At 35.6% G+C, this 16,825-nt stretch overlaps 1 protein-coding gene across 1 annotated transcript; it reads right to left on the bottom strand.

Moving 5' to 3' along the window:
* Positions 1–6,004: 6,004 nt before the first annotated feature.
* Positions 6,005–16,825, bottom strand: CCDC173 (coiled-coil domain containing 173). Its single transcript, XM_015819172.1, has 9 exons — positions 16,690–16,825; positions 14,908–15,122; positions 14,305–14,478; positions 14,017–14,210; positions 11,916–12,072; positions 10,131–10,270; positions 8,071–8,263; positions 7,607–7,771; positions 6,005–6,660 (listed from the first exon to the last, which is right to left on the bottom strand). The coding sequence occupies exons 1-9, from the start codon at positions 16,754–16,756 to the stop codon at positions 6,322–6,324; spliced, it is 1,644 nt and encodes a 547-aa protein (XP_015674658.1). The 5' UTR covers positions 16,757–16,825; the 3' UTR covers positions 6,005–6,321.

Raw genomic sequence — 16,825 nt, 5'->3', positions numbered from 1 at the left:
TGACGCTCTTGCTGGATTGGAAGCACCTTTCCTGCTATAGATTCAAATACTGTTCACCTCTTTGTTTTAACCAAATAAAACAGCATGTTTCTGCTAGTATTTATTTACTACCCAATATATCTGTATTCTTGTTTTCTTAGATTTTTCCTTGTCAGAAATAGGAATTGGATTTTTTCCCCCTTCCTAATGGAAAAAAATGGATTCTGCAAAATTTTTACACATATCTTCTGTCATCACTCAGGCTTGCATAGGTCTCTTTTACACGGCCATATTTACAAATTGCAGAATATGTAGTATAGTGTTAATCATGGCCTGATTAATATCAAGCACAGTTAGATAATGCAAACCTGGAAAAGTATTTCCATGGTATATTAAGACTGAATATTTAAACTAAGATGATAACCTGTTTTAAAATTTGAGTTTTACTTTAGAATACAGGCAGTTGCTATCTAAATTACTACAATAATGTTAAATACAAGACTAGATATTTTACTGTTTCAGTTAAGTTTTCTCATTACAAAAGTTGGAAGAATTAGTTTACTTGCCCAATAAAGAAGTGAATAAGAGACAATCGTAGAAATTTATTTTGAGCTTAAATGCCATGTAATCAATCAGATAAAGGGCCTGTCAGATACATAATGGTAATATCTGTAGAGTAAAAATGTTCTTAAATCGTTTCAATAATCTTTTAGAGGAAAATACTGATATATTTACCACGTTCTTGTAGAAACCAAAATATTTAGGTTTTAAAGTGTTGGTGCATGATTAATTTATTTTCTGTGATGAGGTACAAAATTACAGTTGCTAATTTTCATGAAAGGCCAATTAGTTTGAAGTGGTTGTTCCACAACTGAAATTCCTTCATACAAAGGTCGAAATGATACAATTAACATGCTATTAGGGGTAATTTTAAAAATCTTTTTAAAAAATTAAACCAGATTTATAGCTTAGATTTGTCACCAAAATCTTTTGGAAGAATACAGTAGCAAACACTTCCATACTGCTGCCTAGAAATTATTATGTGGCTATTTGGTCATCATATGCATGAAATTTCCAGATAACATTCCCTGGGTCTTCAACTTATTTTAAATTAATAGTCAAATATGTGTAGTCAAATATGTGTAAAACTTCATGAAGGTGCCCAGTACCTATGATAGAACAAAATTTAGTCTGATTTTGTATCTGTATTTCTTTCTTGTGTTTGAAAAGCCATAATTTACAATTTAATAGTCACTGCTAAGTATAATGTTTGATCCCAAATTTGGATTGGGACATCCTTATGACATAATTAGCAAGACTGATTGTCCTTCTTTAAATTTGGCAGTTATTTCTTTGCTGTGTGCAATGTCCATAAATATAATCCATCAATTATCCTTCAAAAATGTCTTTATAATCCTAACATTCACCTATATGTACTATAGTGCTTTATAAGAATGATGATGCAGGCCAAAAACATAGTAAATAAGATGCAACCGAAGAAATGACATATTTACTAAGTCTTTGAGATTAAAGAGTCTTTTATCCCATTTCTATATCAATTTGCACATTTTTAAAGTGTACTTGAAAACGTACACATTTTTCCTGATTATATATGTATTTTTGTAGTAATTTTGCCTATATAAATATTTTTGCAAGCAATTTTACCTAATGTGAATTTTTGGTGTTTTCACAAATGCATATGCATTTTTATATCTTACTTGATTATAGAACTGCGTTGCAGAATTCAACAAAGTACAGATAGAGAAACAACTGCAATTTTTTTTAACATAATGCTTTAGGAAACCTTAATGCTAGCGTGTGAACTGAGGAAATTTCTCTGTCATACAATTCTGCTGTGCAACAGGAAAATCCTGAGATTGTTTTTATGGTAACATAGGGATCTGGAACAGCTTTATTAACTCTAATGGCAGCATCTTTGACTATGCGTATTTGTGTTCATCAGTTTTACCCTAGCTAAGTGTTTTGGTTGTACCATAGTAGCCCCCCCCCCCAAAAAAAAACAGATGACAAGTTTTCTGGAACCTAATACAGTGAACTGTTTCACTGCAGCAGTAATTCACAGGTTCAAGCTCAGAAGTAATTTGATGCTATTTCTTTGTGCAAAAAATCACATCTTATAGAATCTTCCCTCGATTACTGAAGCCCTCCATATATGTGAAGTGTTTGTCTTATACTAGTTGTGTCTTTCACTAGTTGTGTATTTTAAAGTTATGTTGTTACTGATTAAGTGAAATCCTTATGTACCACAAAGTTCCGACATCATTTATCAACAAATATTTTCTAGATTGTCCCTTCTCTTAAGAGTTTCAAGTAGAAAGTTGAGTCATTTGGCTTTTCAGACAGCAAAGCACAAAAAGAAAAATAAATCTTATTTCCCAAAGCCAGTTTGGTGTTGCTATATATAGATCAGTCCAGGGATTAAGATACTTAATGGGTTAACGGGTCTCACTGGTAGCAACAACTTAATGTCTTTACACCAGAGTTAAGGTGCTAGAGTTGTGAATGTATAGCTGCAGATTCATTTCAATCTTTCACCTTGATAACTACTTAGTAATGTCTACCCTGGTGTTTTTGGCAATGATCCTAGAGGTGTCAAATTTCTGTTGCCTGCTATATTGCCAGTGTCATTGGATTTGATTGATTTTCATAGAGATTGATGTGAAAGATGACCCCAGCTGTGATTCATATTCACCCATTCTGACTTTTCATCGGGAGCTGTCGGTTGCTTCCCAAAGATACAGTGAAATTCAATTTTTCCCATCTAAGATGGAATATATGTTCCATTTAAGTCACAGACTTGATGAGAATAGTATTCCTGTACATTAATTTTTAACAGGATGTCTGCATATTGGTAGAAAAGGGATTCAGTGATTTGACTGAAGCCATCCAAACTGATCAGGCTTTACATCTTGAATATGTCTATGTGTGTTCAGGCAGATGCTCTGCTAAGATGGGATGAGTTCTGCTTCTGGGTAAGTCTGCTTCCTGTTTTCCCATATGTTGGGATTGCACAGAAACCAGGAAGAATAAAGAGGTTACTTGTAGCTCATTCAACAGCTTGCCTAAGTGATGCCTTCCCATTGCAGATGTCTTCTTGCTCAGTTTGTTAGACTAGAGCAGTGTTTCTCAACCTTGACAATTTTAAGGCATGTGGACTTCAGCCCCCAGAATTCCACAGCCAGCATTGCTGGCTGTGGAATTCTGGGAGTTGAAGTCCACATGCCTTAAAATTGTCAAGGTTGAGAAACACTGGACTAGAGCCTAGTCTTTTCAGCATTCCTGATTGGGAGCTTAAAATAAAAACCTTTCATCTTATAGAAAAATCCGAATGTGGTTTTGTGAAGGCACTTAACATAATTATTTTCTTTTTCACATTTGCTACATTTTTTTTCTTTGAACGTATTTTGTATTTATGTAAAATCTTTTTAATAAAACTACTCTAACAATACAGATTGCTGATGGAACAAATACATAATGTTCAGTTTTATAAGCAAATAAAGATGCACAGGCAAAAGGCTAATATAAGAGTGACAGTAAGTTTGCTTAAATAAATAAATACATACATACATAAATAAACTAAATAAATATTTAGAATTAAGAAAGCCAGTAACAAGCATTTTAGTTCTATGTCATAAAAAAAAAATCTCTGCTTTCAGCACAAGCAGATAGGTTTTCAAATAATTCTTACAAATATTAGTTGGAAAAGCAGGCAATTTATTATATAGGGGACTTGCTTGCCTTTTCCAAGTTATTTCGTCATAGGATAGTAGCAAGACATGCCCACTGGACCTAGCGTCTGCCTAGATTTGTGTGTCTATATCTCAAAGGGATAAAGGTTTGCAGTCAGTTCTAAAGATACAGAACACACGGGGGGGGGGACATTAAAATGATTGCAATAACATTAAAAGGTTGGTTATAGATTTTGCAACATGCAGTGCATGTTTGTAGCAGAAGTTTTGATTATTTTTAATTATATATAGCCCCTTTTGCATATACTTCTGTAAAATTGCAACGAAGAAATGTATGTTAATTTTGGTGTGTTCACTTAAATGTATTTTTTACTGTAACTGAACCATGATGAGTTTGTATTTAGTCAACAGTGTACTAAGTGGCAGTCTGCAAGGGTATATGATCATTTTGTTGAAAGGTTCTTTTTCTGGATAACATAACTCTGTTGGTTTTGCCTGCAGAGTAATAAAATCATGCTTTTGGACAGTTTTATAGTTTGTAATTCTCATCTGGGAAAGATGTGAAAATGTGAATGCTTCATATGGAACATGTAACTTGTATATTAAAAGTATTTTGAGAATCTTAAAGCTGTTTTTATACTCTCTTTTATCATCATAGTTGATGTTTTTGAAGGAGAGATGTGCTTTAGATATTTGCTCATGTAGCAAAATGCTTGACATTTCTATGCTCATTCTGCTTTTTTGTTTTATATTGCTTACAACTACCTATAGACTTTTGCAGGTTGTCAGGCTGGGGCTGCAATCTAATAAGTTTAAAAAAAAAACCTCTGAATTAAATGGGGTTTATTTTATAGGCATTAATAGGACTATACCAACATTCCTTAAACTGATCTTTAACTCACTGAATAGAAGGTCATTTTATAAATATTCTTACAGGTGGACAATACCTTTCTCCAATCTTTTCTGATTAAATTCTGGAGTCTTGTTGGCTGTGAGGAACTGGAATAGGTTAGCAGAAATTTGAAACATTTGAATGTAGTCTTTTTTCCCCAAGCTCAACTAGTCTTTTAAAAAAGACCATAAATAAAATGGAAGGTGGTAAGATTAATGAATACCCCAAGAACTCTTACAGTGAAAAAACAGTAGCTGAAAGCCAATTGAAAGATCAGAGTAAGTTTTCTTCTAAATCTGATGTTAGCAAATGTCATCAAGGAGAGTTTATCTTGTAAGAGACAGCTAGGAATTTCTGTTGCATAAATTATTTTGTTATGCTGACAGAAAATGATCAAAGGACAATGTACAGCATTAGTGGACATCCAATTTTACTCAAGTTTTAAAATCCAACAGTTTCTCCCAGTACATTGCTTTCAACTTTTAAAAAAAAATATTTTAATGGTTCAGATAACTTGGTATCATTGAGGTTGCCTAAGCTCAGAAATGGGTTGAATGAGGGAAAACATGCTAAAATTTTGATCCAGGCAAGTTAGCAGTGCTATTGGACTTGGGGATTGCGGTTTAGCCTATTTCAGATGGATTGTATTTGCTGCGAAAGAAAACATCATTTGGGACTACTTGATGCTCCATTGAAATGAAATTTACAGACAGTAGCTGTAGCTACTGTGACGCACAATCTTCTGAGCTGGTCAAAGCTGACAAGGTATCACATCCAAACTACTATAGTCCTCTCTGCATGGGGCTACCCTTAGAAAACTTGCAAAATATTGCAATTAGCCTAACTATTGTGAGGCTCTGGGACAGGGGTGTCAAACTGACGGCCCACGGGCCAGTTGCATCATATGGAGGCCATGCCCACCCCAGCTCTGGCAATGCAAAAAGAGTCACGACGCGACACGTGATATGGTGAGTTTGACATCCGTGCTCTGGGTTCATATTATAGTTTTACCAAAAGATCTGCACTGATGACCTACTGCTTACTCAACATTTTTTAAGGTAATGGTATTAAACATCAAGGCTTTCGGCTGTGCTGTTACAAATAGGTGCAGTTGTTGTATGCAGGAGAGGACCTTTTGAAGCCAAACTTTGTGGCATGAGAGAGACTGGAAGACACTTCTATATACTGTATCTCCCATGCAGTAGAATGCATTCCTTTGGGAGCTACATTTAGTCCCACATCATTTAAAAAATATGTAGAGTAATATCTTTTTGCAGGTTTTTAATGACTGACTTACATTAGCATTTTCTGTACTTACTGAATTTTGTTCCCTGTCCTGAGTGCTTGTTATAGTAGAAAATCAGGTATAAATCACACAGTAATGCAAGGGAAGAATCAATGGAAGAATGAAAGATGCTACTGAGGATCAACTACATTTTATTTCCAACCAAAAGGTTTAAAATAATCAGCAAGTAATTTCTTTCATAACTTACAGATAAAATTTTAAGCTAGAATTGTGAATTAGAATTTCACTACAATTATATTCCTTCTTTTCAAACCTTGCATAGTTTTCATTCTGCTTGAAAATGTTGCACATTGTTTCATATCAATAGCGTTCTGCAAAGACAGCCATAATCAAGCTGCAATGTTTATTATAAACTTGTTTCTTTTTACTCTACTTTTCACAATTTGGATTATGATAAAGATGTTAGACTTCTATTTTATCCTTCCAAATGTTTTTTACCATGTAAATCCCAATCGTGCTTTAGTCTCGTCATATTTTTGTTCATTTAATAACTTCATTTCTTGAGCTGTTTCACCTATGTAGGGTGGCTCAACAGCACGCTTCTCACAGCACTGTTGACCTTCACTATAACCTGGGCCACTGAAAGTAGGAATGCCTTCGTGCAGTCTTTTGTGAAGTGGGTAGAGATTCTGAGTGGTCTTAGATTGTTCATCAATTATTTCCTTTGCATATTTCTGGAACTCCTGCTCCCTGCACAACGCAATCAGTTCTTTCTGTCTAACATATTTAGCATCCTGCTGCTTCTCACATTCTTCTCTTGTTATTTTTTCAGCCTGTATTGGGAAAAATTAATTTTAAAAGTGTATACTGTATATGTGTGCTAATCCTTGTGGAAATCTTGTTTTTCTTTGAACCCAAGCCCAACACATGACTATCGTATAAAAAAAAACCTAAGCAAAAGAATCAATTTGCATATCAAACATATCAGTGCAATTCATATTCTTACAAATAATTGCTTGTAAGCATTTTGAGATTCGCTTTATAGGCTGCAATTAAAATGTGTTCTTGCACAAATGAATGGAATACAAGTTTTTTTTCCCCAAAATGAAAGTTTTAAACTAATTCTTTATATCTTTCTGGATGCAAAATATGAGAAATTAAAGCTTCTGTATTAGGGTTTTAGATCTTAACATTTAAATCACAAGGTCATCCAAATTTGATTTCTGATGGATTGCCAGTAAAATTGTAAGCACTGTTAGTTTTAATAATGGATATGCTTTGTTGTTTGTTTAATGTCAGCCAAATTAATTCCCTTGAGATGGTCAAAATATAATTTAAATATTTAAAAAATCTGTGTAATAACTAAATAATAAAAATGTACTACCATTTAGAAATGATGTATGAATAATCTGCAAACATTTATAATGCTATAAAGATTACATGAAAAAGAGAACTCTTTATGGTAGATTGTTTGAATTAATTCAATCCTGGGATTCTTTGATGGGGAAGAAAAAATATTTCTGCAATATCTTGCTCTGATATATGGAGGTGATCTTTTTTACTGCATTGTACTATTAATGATTGTGGTCTTTTATAGCTATAATGTTCTCTGACAGGATGGGATGTTACCTTCTTTAATGTGTTTGCACAACCCAAACTGGAAATAAAACTTTCCCTGCTACAATACCCTGATACAGAAGTATCCTTTCACCCTTCTAGGACTGAACAGAAATTATATAAGTTGAGATTCTTTCCAAGTATTATAATATCTATACTTACTATCTGTGCGACATGAGCTTCTTGCAATTTTAAGTTTGCACAATAATTTCTATGTATCTTATCCTTCTCCAGTTCTTGATAGATCCGGTCTGCTTCCATCAGTTCAATAAGTATTTTTTGACCTTCCAATCTCTCCTCTTTTTCCTTTTCCTCTTTCGTTTTTATCTGAAATAATACAGTTTTATCTGTAAGCTGTAATAATAGAATCTGAAATCTGATGACTGGGTAACTTGCTACAAAATAATTTACAGTTACCCTGGTTCCGTAATACCTTGGGCAACCCATTCTTAAGTAGTTCTATTTGAAAGGAAATGCCATTATTTCAATTAAACTTGCTGCATACAAGGTGCTCAGAAGGACATGTCACTATACACTCGGAAGAGTGTAATTTTAAAAGCTGATTACTATGAATAGTGGAACATGTCAAAAAGAATGCAAGTAACCTGGATTTTTTTTTCTCTTACCACATTGATTCTGTGTTCTGCAATGGATTTCAGATCGGCCTGGAGCTTTTCTTCTTTAGCTTTGAGCTCTTTAGCTTGCTCCTCTTCTTGCTCTGCAATTTCTCTTGCAATACGCTCGTCTTCATCACCCATCTTCTTTTTCATTCGTGCTAAAAGGCGGTTAGTAATCCTCTCCCTTTGCTCTTCCATTAATCTGTAATAGATCAGTATTTACTGCCTTGTATGCTAGCAGAGTCTGAAATATGACTTTGATTCTACGCCGGACAGAAGGCAGTCTGAAATATACCTTTAATTAAATTCCACACTGGATAGAAGGCGGTTTCTGTTAGAAGAGGGAAGCCCCATTTGACATAGACAGCTGCTGTCTCTTTCAAGAAATAGGGGTACACAAGGATACCGTTCTGGGAATGACAATCCTTAGATACACAGGAATTCTTCACCCGCCAGTATAGATGACTGATGGATGAAGTGCAGCCTATTATCTACTATACAAAGCACAGTCTCTTTTGTGAGTGGCTTGGGGGAAAAAGTGTGCTTGCTTATTTTTACAATAATTATATATCAATGCAAATATCTCCAGTTTTAATCCAGAAATAAATTATGCTTCTACTATACAACTCATGAAATGGAGCTGTAGAGTGTTTTGGATTTGAATCAGAAGATATGCTTTGGAATGTATGAATATAGCATCTGTCTGCAACTCATTAAAGCAGTCATGTCTGTTTTCAGGCCTTCAAAACTGCAATCCTAGAAATGTTCTTTCTTGCGTGCTCTGAAGCATGCATAGCTCTGATAGAAGAAACTGAATTAACAGTACAATTGCTAAGAAGATATGATTGGAAACTAATTGTTGAGAATATGAGCTTAACTAGTCCATTTTATTTTACTATCCCCACAATTTTTTTATTATGAAGGTTGTTGAGATACAACTTTACAGTTTACTTTGGGCATTTATTGGGCCAGCAAAGCCTTAGGATGAAAAGGAGTTTGCTTTCCTAATTTGATGCTCTTCAGAGATGCCCCCTGTGTAAATGCACAGCAACTACTTTTCTTAGCCAATATCCAGGAGGATAAGGGTCATAATCGTACATATATGAAAGACCAAGGTTGGAGAAGAATCAGTTTAACAAAACAAATGATTCAGGAACTCCGTATTGATGTCCTAACCGAACAGAGCTTTTGTGCAACTCTCAGTTTTTATTTACTAGCATATACAATGCTACTCCAATGCAGCTGATTTTGAACGGTATGTGCTTTGACTGCATGAGGTCCTTGCACCAATGAAATAAATTGCAATTCAATTTCCATTTCTTCTGCAATCCCTTATGCTATCACTACCATATTCCTCAGAGTTCCTCTATCATTCATAGACTTCCCAAAGGAGCAATGAGCAGGAGGGGAATCAATAATGCACTTAGTGAATGGAACTCCAAGGCAAAGGAATTTCTCAATGGAATCCAAGCCAATATCTGTATCATATCTTAAAAGGTTCAGAAAATTAATCTTTTTATGTTTCATAAAATGAAAAGTAAAGGCAACGTTAAAGTTAGCTTCATTCCTGCCATGTTGTTTTCTTTGCAACTGGAAAGAAAGAATTGGTCACTGCATTCTGGGACCACTTTTCAACTTCCCAGTCTAGTCTACAGTTTCCTGGTGGTCTCCCATCCCTGCTTAGGTTTTTCAAGATTATCGAAGGTTGGCTACATGCAACCACCTTCAGTAAAAGAACTGAAGTAAGTATGTCTGAAAAACATTCAGAACTGCCCTGTGTCCAGTATCCTTTGAAACTGTCCAGATTTATTTGCAGAAAATTTTCAACAGCTCCCCAGATAGCTACAAGAAGTATGGTGTGGAAGAAGAACAAAATGTTTTGAAATGTCCTAGATGTTTTTTTCTAGTACAGAATATTTTATATACTTGTGGTCTTCAGTCTGCTCAAATGTTACATGTTTATAATATCAAGGAGACTACAATAGAATCTCTATAGATAGGTAATCATCTGGGAAAATGCATCTTTATTTTTAGTCATGAATTTTAATTTAATCATTATTTTCATGTACCTGTGTAACTCTTCTTCTTTTGCTTTCTTCAACTTATCCATTGCTTGCTTTGCTCTAAAATGTATTTGAATTCTCTCGTCCTCTTCTTCTTGTTTTTGCGTTTCTATAGCTTTGAGAGTTACCTGGTCAGCAACATATGCCTTTAAAATAATCAGACAAAACTGAACATTCACTTCATTGCCAAATTCTCACTCTCCCAATTCTTAGGTAAAGCGTCTCTGAATTGCAGCTTCCAGTGGCATTGCTTTGTTGCTACATGCAGTTAGTTTATTCTTTACTACTTCTTTAAGTCTTCCAGCATAACTCTTACTCACACGCAGAGTCAAATTTAACCTAATCCTTCACTCTGATGGAGATAGAAAATTTGAATTCTTCTAAAACCAACAAGCAGAACAAACTTGAGAGAAAAGTTGCTGAACCAAAGTTGGAAAAATTTTGGACAATCAAAGGAAAAGACGGGGAGGGGGCAGAAAGAAGAAAGGATAAAGAATATTGGGAGAGGAGAAATTATAATTAAAAGACTTTTGGAGACTTTTTAAAAAATAATTAAATTGTTATAATAGCAGAAGCCTAAAGGATAGAGAAGAGCTACAATAAAAACGGGAAAAGTGGCTGCGGTGGTAACGGCAGACTGGGTGGGACTAAAAAGTTCAATCAATCAATTCCAATTTTGCAAGATCTTTTTTTTTCCCCGCAAGAGAAGTTGAAATTGACTGATTGATTGAACCTTTTTTTTTTTTTTTGCACACGGCGGCGGAGGCCTAAAGCGAAAAGGTTTTATAAAACCCAGCTGAAGGCGTAGGACTGGGGCGACGGCACGAGTGCCCATAGAGAGGGCTCTGAGTGCCGCCTCTGGCACCCGTGCCATAGGTTCGCCACCACTGGTTTACTAAAACAAAGAACCATGGTGATACAATGATGATACATTTTGTAGTTGGTAAAAACTGCTAATACTCCATGGCATTTGCTGATGCCCTTTTCAGTTGTTCTTTTCATCATGGAGAAAAAAAAAACATGAAACATAGTATGCAGTTCTAAACTCAAATAGTGAGAACTAAAAGCATATGTGCTGCTTCAACAAAGTCTGCAAGGCATGCTGCCCCTGGAAGAAAGAAGCAAGAAGCAATAAATGTGCCATTTCACACATATATAAGATTTTAGGAACTGCATTTGCAGGGCAATTCCCTGCAAAAATATAATTAAATGTTATTTTTCCCACTGGCAGCAAATCTAAAGCACCAGACAGTTCAGTCAGATGAAGAAACTATATTATCTTCTGGTCAAATTCCACATGAAGCAAACAGGTGGCAACATGAAGGTGAACCTACGCTTGCTAGCAGGGGATTGGATATTGTAGTTCAACGGCATTTCCCACCACTTCATCTATGGCAGAAATTACTATTACTGTTAAAAGACTCTTTGATTTTGAATCAGTGTCGGAAATTTCGAATCTCTCACTTCCCCAAAATGCAGGCATTTGATCATGAACCATTATCAGCCCTTTCTCCAGTTCTAGAAACAATTGTCTGAATAACTTGACAAGAGAGTATTCAAAATCAGCACCCCTAAAATTATTGAATATTTTACAGATTGAGAAGTGTTCTTACACTTAGCATAGGGAGCCTATGGCAACCAGATAATTTGCATTATGCTCCCATTATGCTCATCAAAGATTAACAATGATTATAGGAATTGTCAGCCTAAATATCTGGAAGGCAGCAGTTTATTATTTCTACGTTACGTTTAACTTCCAAGTTATTTAGTTACCAGATTCTCACAACATACCAGATGGGCTTGTCTTCGTTTAACCTTCTGTTCACGTTGTGCTTGCTCTTTTTCCTGCATTTCCAATTGATATAACTTGGTCAACGCCTGAATTTCTTCCCTTTCTTTTTTCTCTTCTAACTTGCTTGTGTTTGCTAAGCGTTCGTGTTGCTTTATCCTAAAAACACATAAAGAGAATGAGCATTTATTGACTAAAGCAGGAGTGGAGAGTCTATGATTCTCTAAATATTGCTGAACTTGCGGTCAAATTGTCACCAAGATTCCTTGTACTTCAAGAGACCTCCAAAATTACTTAGTACCAAATCTGTCCGATAGGCCAGACTTTTTTCACTTCCTAGCAAGTTGTTTTTGGGAGAAGAATAATTTTTGGCAGGGAGAAAAAAATGTGCATATTCTGCATTAGTACACTATATATATCAAAGTTGGCCAAAGCTGTAATGAGCAGTTTATGTCATAATTCACTGATCTATCTATAGATGTTCATGGTATATAGAAGACTATAATTGGATATATGAAAGGAGTACAGAGTAAAGAGCATGAAGGGAAGGATGAAAGCAATCTAAATGAACATGGGCTAATCTTTTGGAGTTGAGGAATGCAGTATGGAGGTCAAAGTGTAGGTTTAAGTATGAATGAATGATGAATGAAAAAGCTAAAATGTTTTAGAAAAAATGAACTGGTATCATCTAGACTACTGTGTGTGTATATATGAAATAATGAAATTCATAGGCTGCTGATAACTGCTTATTATGCTCCAGAGTATCGTAATAACAACAGCATCAAAAATGATTTTGGGGAACAACTGTGCAACATTCTAAATGAATGTGATCCTGATGAATCAGTTGCTATGCAAGACAACATAATTAGATGGATGGAAACAAGGCCAGAACATAATAAAAATTATTGGGCCATTTGAAGATCCATTAATGAATGATGATTAATGAATATGTACTATTAAAAATAATTGTTCTGAATAAGTAGATGAAGCATCAAACATACATGAACACAGAATGAGTCTGAAAGCATAATTTGTTTATCATGAAAAACTGTTAGACTTAGAAGATCAGGGATCTGAATCTAAGAGTGATTAATCTGCCAGTGGTGAAACACTGAGAAAAATAAAATTAAGGAGTTCTGAAGGAGAGGATCTTGGTGGAAAAATAAACAAGAATATGTCAAGGGAAACAGAAAAGTAAAATGAATGCAGTGAGAATGGGATATGTAGGAAACATGTATGGTAAAAAAAAAGATGACATAGGAAAGAGAATAAATTTAAAGAAAAGACAACATATAGAGCATTGTACAGGTATGGTGGAATTAAGCATGTTTTGCAAAGAGGGAAGACTGTAGGGATAGTTAATGATCTTAGATTTAATTAGCTAGATGTAATTAGCTTTCCTTTTCTCTCACATCCTGCCTTTTGTTTCTTTATTTACTACAGGTAGTCTTCAACTTACAACAGTTCATTTAGTGACTATACAAAGTTACAATGGCACTGAAAGAAGTGACTTATGACCATTTTTCACACTTATGACCCTTGCAGCATCCCCATAGTCATATGATCAAAATTCAGATGCTTGGCAACTGACCCACATTTATGACATGTAGGGTCATGTGATCACCTTTTACAGCCTTCTGACAAGCAAAGTCAATGCAAAGCAAAGTCAATGGGGAAGCCAGATTCACTTAGCAACCGTGTTACTAACTTAACAACTGCAGTGATTCAGTTAATAAGGGAAAGGCACGAAAGGTCGTAAAATGGGGCAAAATTCACTTAGCAACAGAAATTTTGGGCTTAGTTGTGGTTGTAAGTCAAGAACTACCTGTACTTACTAATTTTCTGCATTTCATCTAAAGTTGCATACCCTGAAAGAGATTGGTATGTACACAAGAGGAGGATCCTGCTCACACAACAGCTGCTCATTTAGAAAGTGGCTGAATGAAAGTTTGATTTAGTTTTTTTGCCGTTGGAATTAGGAAAAAGGACATGCAGTCATAAGGGGGGGGGGAAACCTAAGTACTAAAACAGCTTAATTTTTATATTGTTTTTTGGGGGGAGAAAAGTTTTACTTGGCAGATAATATATTTGTATTATATTTACTGTGCCAGTTGATCATTAGCAATCTGCAGTCTCTTCATGTGCTGCATTTTAGCTTTTTCTTCTTCTAACTGTACAGCTTTTAGACGTTCACGTTCTATTGCCTCATCCTTGCTTTTGTACAAATTCTTGTATTGCTTTTTAAATTCAATCTGTGCATCTCTTTCCTTTAAAACTTCAGAATGTAGTAAGGCTCTCTGTAAAAGATATGTTTAATATTTAATAGTTTACACTTCTGCACTACAATGTAGCCAAAAATTAAAAGGAAGAAAAAAATGTAATCTATATTACATGAAAACCTTTCACTCTATCATTTTCAAAATACTGTTGCAATTTGGCTTCTTCTATTTTCTCTTTTCGCTTCTGTGCTTGGTATTTTGCTTCTTCAAGGTCAACCTTTCTTTTTTCTTCCTCCTCTCTCTCTTGCCGTTCTTTTTTGGCTTTCAGTTTTTGTTGTGACATACCCTGTGATGAATGTATAAATAATCTTATTAGGGATATTATTAAAAAAATAGGATAACTGGTACATTTTAAAGATGTGAACAATACTCATATAGTTTTAAATAAAATAATACCATTTTCCCTTGGAATTCTTTCTGACCTATTCCCTTCTCATGGGATAATTTTCTAGGATGTGGTGGGTTCTCTATTGTTCTGTTTCATAGAATGTTTGTCATCAGTTCTATTCCAACTTAGTATGTTATGTTCTATCTTAGAAAATTCAACTCCCAAAAGGGCAGAGTTTGCTGTGAGATGCTGCTTTCGTCATTCTGATGAAAGTAGCAACAGCCCTCAGATGCCACTAGAGATAAACAGTAATATCAGTCAAAGCCCTGGTGAACAGATATGTCTTAAGTGAAATCGAAAGCATTGACATTCACAAATTCTTCTTACTGCAATAGTGTGGGTCCAATTTTTCACAAGTGCTTGAGACTTTAAGTGCAAATCTTTTCGTGCTTTCTTTTCAGCAAGAATGCGTGCTGTTTCTCTTGCACGAGCAGTGAGACTGTCTTGAATTCTCTGCCATTCTGCTTTGGGCAAAATGGTTATCTGGTGAAGATCTACTCCCATTGGAAGAAATATTCCTTCCATCACATCATCATCATTTGCTGGGCAAGAAAGAAAAATAAATTATGTGTTAGAATAACACCCAAACTCTTATAATATGCTTAAGTTTATTAGGTGTTTATCTTTTTAAGCTAGGCATATATTTGTTTTTCATTCTTATTTTATAAACTACTCAGCACTGTGACAGATTAGGTGGTTCATAAGTTCCATACATACAAATTAGAGCCAATTTGGTGCAGTGGTTAAGATGCTGGCCTAGAAACCAGCAGATTGTGAGTTCTTGTATTGCCTTATGTATGAAAGCTGGCTGGGTAGAAGGTGAAAACTGTATTACATATGTTTGTCACCTTGAATTAGTTAAAAAGAATCAAGGTGAGATAAAAATCAAGTAAATATATACATGCATATGTATATAAATCCTTTGTTAACAATGGCTTTAATGAGCCTTCAACTATGCCTAAATTATGTATGTACTGAGATTTAATTACATATTAAATATTTTCATTCAGAAGCAACGATTTAATTTTTTTGTCCCAAAAGATGTAATGAAAAACCGAATAGGAAAGGCTAAGACAGGTGATTGGGGAAAGAGGAACATGTCATGCTTTTCCACCCCAATGGACAAGGAAAATATAGAATCAACATAAAACAGGAATGGAATTACTTTCAGTGGTCTATTTTCTACACACTACAACAACTTGAAACTTCTCACTACTTACAACTGGGAGGCATGGCTGCAATATTATCCATTAAAAATGAAAAACAAAGCTTAATTCAACTGAGAGGGTTAGTCAGTAGCTTATGCCCAAAAGTAGCTTATTCACTAACTCGTAGCTAAACAAAGTTGACTCACAACAGTGGTTTTCAAACTTGGCATCTTTAAGATGTATGGACTTCAATTCCCAGAATTCCAAAGCTGGTATGTTGAGAATTTCCCAGCTGACGTGGGCTGGGGAAAACTGGGAGTTGAAGTCCACACCTCTTAAGTGGCCGAATTTTGAAAAACACAAGACTTAATACCACTACGGCATTAATTATCCATTATTCTGCGAAACCGTGTGTGAGCCTTTTAAGATCGTCTTAAGGAAATCTGACGCATCGTCTTCTTTTTCTCACTCTGACAGAGCGAAGACTGAGGAAATCAATCAATCAATCAATCGGTGGGCAGAGAGATAACTGCGGTCGTCGAGCTCTGGCTCGTGCGCCCAGCAATCCTCCCTCCAATAAAGGAGAATATGTGTAGCTCAGGCTTGAAATGAGGAATTCTGAGCACTGACTGAGCACTGATAATGTTACCCAGTTTGGGAAATGAGACGTCTGCAAAAAAAGCAACAACCAGGATCAGAGAGCACTTGCCAGGTGTCCACTATTTGAGTGGACAGTCCGCTTTTTTCACATTATGTCCACTTTTTTTTTCACAAAATAGTGGACATTTTTTTTTTTATTCGAAAGCTTTAGGATGAAATGGTACGTAATCTAAAGCTGTACAGTCTACTTTTTTTACTACTTAACACCCCCCCCCCTCCCCGCTTGTCCGCTATTTTTTGGAAGCAGACCTGGCAACCCTACCCTCCCTCCCTCTCTCTGCTTCCCCCGCAAGAAACTCACGCGTAGCCTCTCGCAGCTGCCCCTTGCGCCTGCCGAATCGCACCTCGGGACGAAGCATCGCGCCCATGGCAGGCGGGAGGGGGAGGCCGCCGCGAGACGCCCTAACTAACCAACCGAAGCGGCGCGAGGCACCAGG

The sequence above is a fragment of the Protobothrops mucrosquamatus genome, unplaced genomic scaffold (genome assembly GCF_001527695.2).
Source record: "Protobothrops mucrosquamatus isolate PMUCROS unplaced genomic scaffold, P.Mucros_1.0 scaffold866, whole genome shotgun sequence".
In the NCBI taxonomy this organism is placed as follows: domain Eukaryota; kingdom Metazoa; phylum Chordata; class Lepidosauria; order Squamata; family Viperidae; genus Protobothrops; species Protobothrops mucrosquamatus.
Note: the sequence above shows the minus strand (reverse complement) of the source record. Positions and strands in the feature narration are given on the sequence as shown.

Excerpts from the sequence above, each read along its gene's own strand:
- CCDC173 (XM_015819172.1), bottom strand. The coding sequence starts at position 16,756 with ATGGGCGCGATGCTTCGTCCCGAGGTGCGATTCGGCAGGCGCAAGGGG. Across the intron at positions 14,479-14,907 it reads ATTGGACCCACACTATTGCA|GGTATGTCACAACAAAAACT; the intron begins GTAAGAAGAATT and ends CATTCATCACAG. Across the intron at positions 14,211-14,304 it reads ATAGAGTGAAAGGTTTTCAT|AGAGCCTTACTACATTCTGA; the intron begins GTAATATAGATT and ends TATCTTTTACAG.